General features: G+C 34.9%; 1 protein-coding gene across 1 annotated transcript in view; it reads right to left on the reverse strand.

Moving 5' to 3' along the window:
- The window catches only part of CCDC7 (coiled-coil domain containing 7), a 443,154-nt gene that overhangs the window by 109,127 nt on the left and 320,396 nt on the right, over positions 1-13,631 (reverse strand). The window contains exons 28-30 of the mRNA XM_044226418.1: positions 12,648-12,758; positions 11,464-11,571; positions 10,805-10,933 (exon numbers count right to left, since the gene is read on the reverse strand). Of these exons, the coding sequence (XP_044082353.1) occupies positions 10,805-10,933; positions 11,464-11,571; positions 12,648-12,758 (348 nt within the window). The remainder of the gene's footprint in view (positions 1-10,804; positions 10,934-11,463; positions 11,572-12,647; positions 12,759-13,631) is intronic.

Here is a 13,631-nt window from a genome sequence, read left to right on the forward strand (position 1 = left end):
TCTTGCCTGGATTTCTTGTTGATCTTCTGGGGGAGGGGCCTGTTGTAGTGATTCTCAAGTGTCTTTGCCCCAGGCGGAATTACACCGCCCATACCAGGGGCCGGGCTGAGTGATCCGCTCGGCTTTGCTTTTAGGAGCTTTTGTTCCCTGAGCGCTTTCCGTAGAGTTCCGGAGGACGGGAATACAAATGGCGCCCTCCTGGTCTCGGGCCCGGAGGAGCCGAGAGCCCGGGGCCCCGCTCCCCAGTGCGCCCTCAGCAAACAGCTCCTAGTAACTCCCGTCTGCCTAACCTCCGGCCGCGCTCCGAGCTCACCGAGCCTGCAACCGGTTCAAGGCAACTCCGAGCTGCGAGCTTACTGTCGCCTCTGTCTCTGCAGCCGGCTTTCCCGTTCCAATATCCGCAAGCTCTGCGACACTCAGACACCCCCGATCCTTCTGTGACCCCGCGGGACCTGAGGTCACGCCGACCCCGCGTGGGCTTCGCCCCGGTTTAGCCTCCGGAGCGATGTCCCTCAGCGGAACAGACTTTTAAAAGTCCCGATTTTGTGCTCCGTTGCTCCGCCGCTTGCCGGGAGCCGGCCCCTCCCCCCGGGGTCTATCTTCCCGTTGCTTTGGATTCACTTCTCCGCCAGTCCTACCTTTCAGAAAGTGGTTGTTTTTCTGTTTCTAGAATTGCTGTTCTTCTACTCTTCGATCTGCCGATGGATTTGCAGGTGTTTGCAATCTTTAGATAAGCTCTCTAGCTGATCTCCTGCTGGCTGAGGTAGTCTCAGCCTGCTACTTCTCCGCCATCTTGACTCCTCCCTCCTTATAATGCCAGGACTAGACGAACACATCACAAGAAAGGAAAACTACAAACCAATATCTTTCATGAATCAGACACAGAAGTCCTCAACAAAATATTAGTAATTTGAATGTAGCAATGTATAAAAGTAATTATACACCATGACCATGTGGAATTTATTCTAGGTATTTCATATACTGGTTCAAAATTAAAAATCAATTAATGAAGATTTTGGGAAAAGACAGCACAGTACGAGGGCCCTAGGCTTCTTTAATCCCACAGACACAAATAGATAACCATCAAATTATCATAAACACTCCAGAAATCTACCTGAACACTGACAGAACAATCTCCACAACTAAAGGGAGAGAATGAGGCCACATCAAAGCAGGTAGGAAGTATAAAGTCATGGTTTAGGGGAGAAGTGGATCACAGGGGCTGCAGAGGGGAGGAGACGGTGGTCATGGAGAATGGTAAGAGAGAGGAGCACAGGGGAACATATACGAGAACATTTCCATAAAGCCATTGACTTGGAAAACAAAAGGTGCTGAATTTTTTTTTCAGATTTTATTTATTTGACAGAGAGAGTAGAAGTAGTGGGAGTAGGAGAGGGAGAGGGAAAAGCAGACTTTCTCCTTGGCAGGGAGCAAGAGGCAGGAAGCTCGATATGGGGCCCAATCGATGACCCTGGGATAATGACCTGAGCTGAGGCAGATGCTTAAATGACTGAGCCACCCCAGTACCCCAAGAGGGGCTGAATTTTGTCAGTTCTGGCAAACAGTGGGGCTTAAAGCCTGGAGTTATAAAGGTCAGCTGGCTTGGTATTACCCCAGTATTACCCCAGTATTACTGGGGTAATACTCAGTACTCCACAGAGGGCACTGTGCTGCTCCCAGATACAAGGCAGGCAAAAAACCCAGAGGTAGACAGCTTGGAAATACTGATCTGAAAAACACATGGGTCACACAGAGGGGAGATTCTTTGTTCTTCTTGGAGTGCTTTCCTGAGAGTCAGCATTCATGTAGACACTACTCCAGGGACAAAGGAGCCTACACCTCCACATAATAACAGAGCCACCTACAGGAAGCTGTGCAACACCAACTCCAGCTGTTTGGTTACTCACACAAGCTGCTGTGCTCCCTGCACTGTGGTGGGACTGTCCTACTTAGTCAAGCTAGCATCAGTCCCAGTGAAGATGGAATTCCCTCAGAGGACCAGCACAAAACCCTGCCCACATCAGGTCTATCAGATCAAGTACACTGAGTTAAAACTCACCACATTCAGGCCAAGGACAAAACACAGCCCACAGTAGGCAGGAAGTACTGGCCTGAAAGAGGAGCCAAAACACAATAGCAGAATGAACACAGCATACACCAGAGACACTCTCTGAAGTGTCAGGCAATGGACCACATATGACCTCTTCTTCATAGAGCCATAGTTCTCAAAAGCAGGAGATATAACTGGCTTTTCTAACACAGAGAAGACTGCAGAGACTTAAATTCCAAGATGCAGAAATTCATCTGAAATGGAAGAACAAGATAAGGCCATGGCCAGAAAGCAGAGTGAAACAGATATAAGTAACATGCCTAATGAAGAATTTAAAGCATCAATCATGAGGATAATCACTGGGCTTGAGAAAAGAAGGGAAGACATCAGTGAAATCCTTATCACAGAGATGAAATCATTTAAAAAAAGAATCAGTGAAAGATGAAGAGTACAATTCACCAGATTGGAAACAGGCTTGAGGCCATGAACAACAGGCTGGAAGAAGCAGAGGAATGAATTATAGACAACAGAAGACAAAATAATTGAAAATAATTAAGCTGAACAAAAGAGAAAAAGAAGACATGCAGCACAAGAATAGCCTTAGGAAACTCAGTACTCCATAAAATGTAAAAACAATCATACTGTAAGAATTTCAGAAGAAGAAAAGAAAGTAAAGAGGGCAGTAGATTTATTTGAGGAAATCATAGTTGTAAACTACCCTAGTCTGGGAAGGAAACAGACATGCAGATCCATGGGGGCAAAGAGAACTCCCATAAAAGTCAACAAAAGCAGGCCAATACTAATACATATTGTAATTAAATTTGCAAAACATAATAATAAAGAAAAAAAATCCTAAAAATAGCAAGACAAAAGAATTCCCTAACTTGCAAGGGAAGCCCCAGAAGGCTAGCAGCAGATCTCCCCATAGAAACCTGACAAGTGTGAAGGGAATGGAATGATATACTCAACGTGCTGAATGGGAAAAATCTACAACAAAGAATACTCTAGACAGCAAGGCTACCATTCAGAATAGCAGGAGAGACAAAGACTTTCCTCAACAAACAAAAACTAAAAGAGTTCATTACCACCACACTAGCTTTGCTCAAATATTAAAGGGTTCTTTTTGAGTGGAAAAGAGAGACCAAAAGTGACAAAAGACAAGAAAGGATCAGAGAAAATCTACAGAAAAATTATAAAACAAGCAATAAAATGGCGTTAAATGCATATCTATCAATAATTACAATGAATTTAAATAGGCTAAATGTTCCAATCAAAAGACATAGGGCATCAGAATGGGTTAAAAAAGAAGACCCATCTATATGCTCCTACATGAGACTCTTTTTAGAGCTAAAGACCCTGCAGACTGAAAGGGAGAGGAAAGAGACATGCTTATCATGCTGTCAAAAGAAAGCTGGAGTAGCAATACTTGTATCAGACAAACTAGACTTTACAACAAAGTGTGTAGCAAGAGATAAAGAAGGGCATGATGCCACAGTAAAGGGGACAATCCAAAATGTGGATCTAACAGTTGTAAATATATATGTACCTAACATGGGAGGACGCAAATATAAAAAATAATTAATAAAAAACAGAAAGAAACGCATTGATAATAATCCAATAACAGTAGGGGATTTTAACACCCCACTTACATCAATGAACTGATCATCTAAACATAAAATCAACAAGGAAACAATGGCTCTGCATAAAACACTGGACCAGATGGACTTAACAGATAGTCAGAACATTCTCCCCTAAAACAGTAGAATACCCATTCTCTTCAAATGCACATGGGACATTCCCCAGAATAGAATACACATTAGGTCACAAATAAGGCCTTAACAAATAAAAAAATATGGAAATGATAACAATGCAATGACCTCAATGCAATGAAATTAGAAATCAAAGAAAAAATTTGGAAAGAGCACAAATACGTGGAGGTTAAACAACACGTTACTAAACAATGAATGGGTCAGCCAAAAAAAATCAAAGAAGAAATTTAAAAAATACATGGAGAAAACTGAAAATGCAAACACAACAGTCTAAAACCTTTAGGATGTAGCAAAAGTGGTCCTGAGAGGGAAATGTATAGCAATATAGGCCTACCTCATGAACCAAAAAAAATTTCAAATATGCAACCTAACTTTACCTAAAGAAGCCAGAAAAGGAACAACAAATGAGCCCTAAAGTGAGCAGGAGGAAATAAATAATGACGATTAGAGCAGAAGCAAATGATATAGGAAATGAAAGAAACAATAGAACAGATCAATGAAACCAGGAGTGGCTCTTTGACCAAATTAATGAAGTTGATAAACCTCTAGCCAGACTTATCAAAAACAAAGGAGAAAGGACGCTGATAAATAAAATCTTAAATTGGAGAGGAGAAATAACAACCAACACCACAGAAATACAAACGATTGTGTCAGAATATTATAAAAAACCATATGCCAACAAATTGGATGACCTAGAAGAAATTTATAGATTCCTAGAAACATATAAACTACCAAAACTGAAGTGAAGAAGGAGAAAATGTGAACATGTCTATAACCACCAAAGAAACTGAATCAGTCATCAGAAAACTCCCAAAAAACAAAAGTCCAGAGTCAGACTTTGCAGGTGAATTCTATCAAACTTTTAAAGAAGAGTTAATATCCATTCTTCTCAAACTATTCTAAAAATAAAGAAAATGAAGGCAAACTTCCAAATTTATTCTATGGGGCCAGCATTACCTTGATACCAAAACCAGATAAAGTCTCCACTAAAAAACAGAACTATAGACCAACGTCCCTGATGAGCGTGGATGCAAAAATGGGTAGGGGGCTTGGGGTATTTGGGTGATGGGCATTGATGAGAGCACATATGTAATGTAATAAGCACTGTGTTAGTTATATGCAAATAATGAATCACTAGATTCCACCCTTCCTGAATCAAATAATACTGTATATGTTACCTAAATTGATCTTAAGTAAATTTTTTTTTAAAAAGAGGGGCTTCAGAAAAAAATCTCAATAAAATACTAGCAAATGAAATCCAACAGTATATTAAAAGAATCATTCACCACACAAGTGGATGTATCTCTGGGTTGAAAGGGTGGTTTAATGTTCACAAATCTATCAACATGATATATCACATTAACAAAAAAAATGTTAAGAACCATATGATCATCTCAATAGATGCAGAAAAAGCATTTGGCAAAATAAAATATCCATTTATGGTAAAAACCTTCAACAGGGTAGTGTTAGAGGGAGCATACCTCAACATAAGAAAGGCCATATATGAAAAGCCCACAGGTAATATTATCCTGAATGGGAAAAACCTGAGAACATTTCATCTATGGTCAGAACAAGACAGGGATGTCCACTATTGTTATTTAACATAGTACTGGAAGTCCTAGCACAGCAATCAGACAACAAAGAGAAATAAAAGGTATCTAAACCAGCAAGGAACAAGTCAAGCCTTCACTATTTGCAGATGACATGATACTCTACATAGAAAATCTGAAAGACTCCACTAAGAAAACTGCTAGACCTGATACATGAATTCAGAAAAGTCACAGGATACAAAAGCAACATATAGAAACCTGTTGCATTTCTATACATCAATAATGAAGAAGCAGAAAGAGAAGTTAAGTAATCAATCCCATTTACAACTGCACCAAAACCAGTAAGTTACCTAGGAAAAACATGACCAAAGAGGTAAAAGACCTGTATCTGAAAACTATAAAACACTAGTAAAATAAATTGAAGGACACAATGAAATGGCAAAGCATTCCATGCTCATGGATTGGAAGAACAAATGTTATTAAAATGCTTATATTATATAAAGCAATCTACACATTTATTGCAGTCCCTATCAAAATACCACCACCATTTTTCACAGAGCTAGTACAAAAAATCCTAAATTTTGACCATATCCATAAAAATCCTGAATAGCCAAAGCAATCTGGAAAAAGAAAAGCAATGCAGGAGGCATCACAACTCCAGACTTCAAGCTATATTACACAGCCGTAATCATTAAGATAGTATGATACTGGCACAAAAATAGAAACATAGATCTCTGGAACAGAATAGAGCACCCAGAAATGAACCCACAACTATCTGGGTGAATAATCTTCAGTAAAACAGGAAAGAATATCCAACAGAAAAAAGACAGTTTCTTCAACAAATGGTATTCGGAAAACTGGACAGCAACATACAAAAGAATGAAACTTGACCACTTTCTTGCACCATACAGAAAAACAATTTCAAAATGGATGAAAGACTTAAATGTGAGACAAGAAACCAGCAAAATCCTAGAGGTGAACATAAGCACTAACTTCCTTGATATCGGCCATAGCAGCTTATTGGATATCTGTCCTGAGACAAGGGAAACCAAAGTAAATTTAAACTATTGGGACTTTATCAAGATAAAATCTTCTGCATAACAAAGCAATCAATCAATGAAACTAAAAGGCAACCTACAAATGGGAGAAGATATTTGCAAATGGTGTGTCTGATAAAGTGTGTTTCCAAAATATATAAAGAACTTATAAAACTCAAGTCCCCGAAAATAAATAACCCAGATAAAAAATGTTGAAGACATGAATAGACATTTTTCCAAAGATGTCCAGATGGCCAACATACATATATTGACACTCAACATCACTCATCATCAAGGAAATACAAATCAAAACTACAATGAGATATCACCTCACACCTGTCAGAATGGCTAAAATGAACAACAAAGGAAGCAACAGGTGTTCAGATGTAGAAAATGGGGTGCTCTCTTACACTGTTGGTGGGAATGCAAACTCTTGATGACAGTTAGTTAGTTTCCAATTTTTATTTAAATTCTAGTTGGTTAACATATAGTGTAAGTTTGGTTTCAGGAGTAGAATTTTGTGATTCATTACTTACATGTAACACCCAGGGCTCATCATAAGTATCCTCCTTAATACCCATCACACAGTTAAGGAGGCCACTTGCTTTGATGGCCCCTGGGTGTTATGTGTAAGTAATGAATCAGTGACTTCTTAGATACAATACCAAAAGCACAATCCATGAAAAAAATTGGTAAGTTAGATTTCATTTAAAAAGACCACCACCACCATCACCACCACCACCAACAACAAAACTCCTTATTTGCAAAAGACACTGTTAAGAGAATAAAAAAACGAGACACAGGATGGAAGAAAATACTTGCAGAACATATATCTGATAAAGAACTGTTATTCAAAATATATAAGGAACACTTAAAACTTGACAATTAGGAAACAAATAGCCCAATTATAATATGGGCAAATTATCAAAATAGATACCTTAAGAAAGAAGTCATAAAGATGGCACATAAGCATCTGAAAAGTTGTTCTAAATATATGTCATCAAGGGATTGTAGATTAAAACAATGAGGTACTGTTACACACCTATGAGAATGGCTAAAATTCAAAACACTGAAAACAACAAATGATGCTCCAAGAACAAAGATTCTTACATTGGGTTAAAAAATAATAAATCACAATGCCTTTTATTTTGAATTTACACAACCAATTCATATGTAAAGATTGAGAGCAGAATGATAAAAAAATTATTTTATGCAAATAATTACATTAAAGACACTATGTTAATATCAGATAAAATCAACTAAAAGCACACAAAAATTTTAATACAAAATCTTCTACACATAGGCAGAAATTTCAATTCAGTAAGAACATATGACATTTTAAAATCTGTGTATTCATTATATACTATATATAGTAAAAAGCTTTAGAAACATAAAACAAAAAATGACAGAACTACAAGAGTAATAGAGAAATAAACAATCACTGTTGTTGAATTTAATATACATTCCTCACAAATGATAAACATATAACTTCAATGAAACTAAGAAGGCATGAAAAACATAATTAATCAACTTGACTAAATGGAGAACATATACATGTATGTATGTTATGTACATATACATAGGTATATATAAATATGTACAAGTACATATATGTGATACAGTGTATAACACTTGTTTATATGATTGAATAAATACTCATGAACTAAAGAGAGAAATTTAATTAAATATCCTTACACAATATTTTTAATAATTATACTTACTACTAAATCCTGCTTTGCTGACAGCTCCAAGTGTCTTAATTTGTGATGAGCCTTTTGAAATTAAAACTTTATTATCTTCAGGTGAAAGATTTTTACTTGCTTTCTCATCCATTTTCTCAGCTACAGAAATAGAGGTTTTTAATCCAATAAAAAGTAAAAGTGAAGTCTATTATTAATAAAGAATCACTTAGAGCTTCCTTCCAGTTTTACAAAATTTAAGCAAATAAACACAATTTAAACAAAGGATCAAACACACTTCCCACCCCCCACCAAAACAAACAAATGAAGGGGCGTTAGAGAGGAGTAGGGAATTTGGGTAAATTGGAAGGGGAGATGAACCATGAGAGACTATGGACTCTGAAAAACAGTCTGAGGGGTTTGAAGTGGCGGGGGGGTGGGAGGTTGAGGTACCAGGTGGTGGGTATTATAGAGGGCACGGCTTGCATGGAGCACTGGGTGTGATGAAAAAATAATGAATACTGTTTTTCTGAAAATAAACAAATTGGAAAAAAAAAAGAAAGTATGTATAAGAATGCTTATATCTCCTTAAACTAGGAGATACTGCCCAATTATTAAAATGGTTATGCAAATTAAAAAAAAAAACCTCTGGTGCATTTTCAAAACAGATTATAAAATTAAATGTAAAAATCATCACAATGCTTTCCTTAAAGTGTGTGAAGCTACTCTTGTTACTTTATATATACACTTAGAAATTTGTTATGAAACTTTATTGTCTTAAGGGTATTCACTATTTTTATATACTTAAAATATTTATAACACATATGACTCATTTTAAAGTTAGACTGATTACGGGAATTTGGGTAGCTCAGTTTATAATGTACCTGACTCCTGATATTGGCTCAAGTCAGATCTTATGGGATCTTTGGAGTCTAGCCCTGTGTTGGGCTCCATTCTCAGTGGGGAATCTGCTTGAGATTCGCTCTCTCTCTCTCTCTGTCTCTTCCCCCACTCCCCACACTTGTGTGCTCACTCTCTTAAATATATAAATATATAATATAAGTATTTAAAAAAGAAAGTTAGACTTATTATAATAATTCTAAAATAGGGAAATGAAATAGAAATCTAGATCAGGTAGGAAAAATACAAAACACTACCAAAAAGGAATATTTAAATCCAAATATATCAGTTAGTAAAATAATTATAAATGGACTATATGTTATAAGGATAGACAGAGAGAGTTACACTAGATTTCTAAATAATTTACTTACAGGTTATTTATAAATGACACTACTAAATAATAAGAATGCAAAAAATTGGAAACTAAGTAGTTGAAAAAAGATTTACTATGTAAATACCAACCAAAATAAGTACACAAATATTTATGTCAATGGCAGTCTAAATAGGATTTTAGTCAAAAGACCTTACTGGAGACTGACTAAAATGGCACCTTTCATAAGAAGAAATCATTGAGTCTGTAAGGAATTATCTAACATTTGTATTTTTATGCACCTAACAACATAGTCAGTATAAAGAAAATGGGCAGTTTAATGAAATGTACTGTACTATAGGAAGAAATAGATAAGTCCACAACCATTGTGAGATGATTCAATACACATCTCTCCATAACTGACAGGACAAAGAAAACCCAAGGAAATAAAAAAATAGGAAGTTTAAATAACACAATAAAAATTTGACTTAATAGGCCAAAAATTTCCATCTGATAAAATATATTTTCTGGGCTTCAAGAAGAATGACTTATAAAAGCACTAAATAGAGAACGAGATCTGTGGTGGAACATCTAGATTTATAAAATATATTAATTATCCAATAATACATTATATCATTTTTAATGATATAAGCATGATTTAAGTTGAAATAGAAACATCATGTGAGTACATTTTTTACTTGTATGCATATAAGCAGTCTTATTACTTTTTAGATATGCAGAAAAATTATAGAGACATTATTATAAATATTATATTTACATATTTAATATTATTCTTTAGTTTTCTTTGAGTATTCACACTTTAGAATAAAGTCTAATTTTTTGGATCATATATAGCTAAGAAAATATATATATATGGATAAAAAATACAAAAAGTGAAAAAGTAAAAGAAAAATAAAAAGAAACAAAATTAAATGATGTAATTACTCCTAAAAATACAAATAACTAGATTATATATGATTGCAACTTAATAAAAAGATAAGGATCAAGCTGAATTTTAAAATATATGCAACTATAATTTTCTTACAAGAGATATAGCAAAGTCATAGATACAAGAAACAGGATAGAAAAAAAATGTGATATAAATATCAACCAGAAGTTTGTGGAGCTACATTAATAGTAGAAAAGTAGTTTTAAAAGAAAATAAACAAAACTATAAAATGATAAAGTGGGTCTTTTCATTAAGACAAAATGATCTGTCCTCCAAGAATATTATCAATCTTAAACTTATATGCCATAAATAATAGAGTGTCATAAGATATAAATCATAACCAGCCACAACTACAAGAAAAAAGAGAAATTTCAGTTTGAGATTTAACACATCTAATTCAATAATTATAAAACAAACAGATAAATCATCAATGAAGATATAAAGTGTTGATGGGAATAATTACCAAAGAACATATTGTGGAAGATCTATTCTAAACCCAAAACAGTGTTCTCCTGAACTTAATTAAAAATAATTCATAAGATTTATATTTAATTACTTACTATCAAGATTTATGTTTCTGGTAGCTTCCTTCTTAGTTTGAAACTGGTTTCTTGAAAATAAAACTTTCTCCTCAGGAAATATGTTTTCATGTGATATCATATAATTATCTTGCTTTTCAAGAGGAAATGCTAAATAAATAAAAAAATAAGTGTAATGGAATTTCTATATGCCAAAAAATTATCAAATCTTCTTCCCATGGAAGTGAAGTAAAAAAAGTATGTGAACAATTTTCATTAGTCTGTGTGGGGAAGCTATCATAGTACTTAATAATTAATGACCATGAAAATACCAGCCAAAAGTTATTAATTTTGCTTTTGTCTTCACACTTTAAAGCTGAGTGTAGGGGCGCCTGGGTGGCTCAGTGGGTTAAGCCTCTACCTTCAGCTCAGGTCATGATCTCAGGGTCCTAAGATAGAGCCCCAAATCTGGCTCTCTGCTCAGCAGGGAGCCTGCTTCCCCCTTCCCCTCTGCCTGCTTCTCTGCCTACTTGTGATCCCTTTCTTAAAAAAACACACACACAAAAAAACCAACAACAACAAAAAAAACTTAGTGTAAAGTTTCTATAAAACGTGTTCAAATACATACATGAATATGAACCAAAAGAAATCTTCTGATGAGGTTAATTTAAAATAATTTAAATTTAAATTACTATCCTCACTTTTGCGTCTCCCCTCTTTGGAAGTTCTTTCTTTCTTTACTTGCACTTGGAATTTTGATGCTGACTCTGGATTTACATCTGGATTTTCATCTGGTACACCAAAATAAGCTATATAAAGAGAGAGATTTAGTGCTTTAAATTGAAAATCAAATCCATTGTAAAATCTCTAGATTTCAAATTTATAACAAGTGTATAGTATCATTTTTTTTCATTTTCATAAAATCATTAAGTAAATTATTATAATGCTAGAACTTTTATGAAATGAAAACTGTTTGAAATTATCTTATTATTTCATAAATATGCCTAAGCAACAAATATATTAGTCTTCAGGTTTCATGGGTGATTTATTCTTTAGGCTGATACACAATAATAGAGCAAGCAATGAAAACTTACAAGCACAAGTCTATTCATTACAGCCTTATTTGTAATTGCAAAACACTTAAAGCCAACTAAATGTTAAAGCATACGGTATTGGACAAATAAATTGATATATATACAACTACAGAATTGGTATAACATAAGTACTACTATACTGGTAGATAATGGTACATACATATATGTATATATGAGTGTATGTGTAAGACACAATATTTCTCACCCCTCTGCATTGATACGTCTGATGCTTGCCTGATGTCATTTCATGGAAAAATGAAACACTGGTTGAAATATTGGTTGGTACCCTTTTATATTTACTTTTGTTTATATCATCACAGCAAGTGAATAAGGATGTAATTGTTACTTTCAACTTAGTTTATTGTCTGAATTAATTAACTCCATACCTTGCAGCAATCAGTGAAAAATAGTGTGGGGCCCAACTAAACCTCTCACTTTTCTCAACTGGAGCATATGTCAGAAGGACACTGCTGAAGTGTCAGAAGTGAAGTCAGAAGTGACCATTGGTCATAATCTCCTGGAACCTATACTCTTCCAGAGTCAGCTGAAAGATACTTTGAGATACTATTGGGAAGTTATTGGGCCTTTGTAGATACTGAGTATCCTATGGCTGTGATTAGAAATTCTAAGCTGAAGGTATTAAAGCTTTTGCTTTTGTTTTCTGGTTATCTTTGCACATTTACACTTTAGGGTTAGAGTGTAAAATTTCTATAATATATATGCTTGAATAAAAGGAAAAAATCTTGATGGGCTTAAAATACTTTAAATTTATTCATAATTATTACACTTACTATGGCGTCTTTTCCTTTTGTGAGTTATTTTTTTCTCTACTTGCACTTGAGGCTTTGACACTGAATCTTGACTCACAAGCAACAGATTTTCATCTGGTACTCCAAAATGAGCTAAATGAAGAGATGCATTTAGTTCACTAAATGGAAAAAATGAAAACTCCAGATCTGAATTTATAACAGGTGTAAAGTAGCATTTTCTCAGATTTTTATAGGATAAATATTTTTTAGGATAAATAAATTGTCCTAATGTGAGATCTGACATGAAAATGGTAAGAAGAGGTCTTTTGTTGTTGCCGTTATTTTTAGAGAGAGTATGAGGGGGGAGATCAAGGGGAAAGTGAGAGAGAGACTCCCACTCAGGTTCTATGCCCAATGCTGAGCCTGACAAGGGACTCGATCTCATAACCCTGAGATCATGACCTGAGCCAAAATCGAGAAGTTAGACACCTAACCTACTGAGCCACACAAGTGCCCTGATAAAAAAAAGTTTCATAGGTATTACCAAAACTCATTATTTCATAAATATTCTGAGGCATCAAATATATTTCACAATACTCTGTACTTTTGGGTTACTTATAAAATGCTTAATTCATAAGGATAGACCAAACAAAAAATGCATAGGTACAAGGTTATTCATTACACTATTATTTGCAATTGCAAAATATTTAAAACCATCTAAGTGTTCAAGAATGAGATATTGGTTGAATAAACTAAGGTATATACCATAAACTGTGGTATAGTATAATCTATGGCATATAATGTAGTATAAACTACTTTATGTATTTGTGCAAAAATAATAAATATTTCTAAAAACTGACAAGAAGAGATTTCTAGGAGCTAATGTTTAAGTGAAAAACTCTTTAAAAAATAGTGTATTTAATATGTTAAGTTTTGGATCAGAAAGAAGAAACCAGGAAAAAAATTGAAAAATAGATATTAACTTTACAAAATGAAGTGCAGGAAAAATAAGCATGAAAATATTAT

This window comes from Neovison vison, chromosome 12 (assembly GCF_020171115.1).
Source record: "Neovison vison isolate M4711 chromosome 12, ASM_NN_V1, whole genome shotgun sequence".
Lineage (NCBI taxonomy): Eukaryota > Metazoa > Chordata > Mammalia > Carnivora > Mustelidae > Neogale > Neogale vison.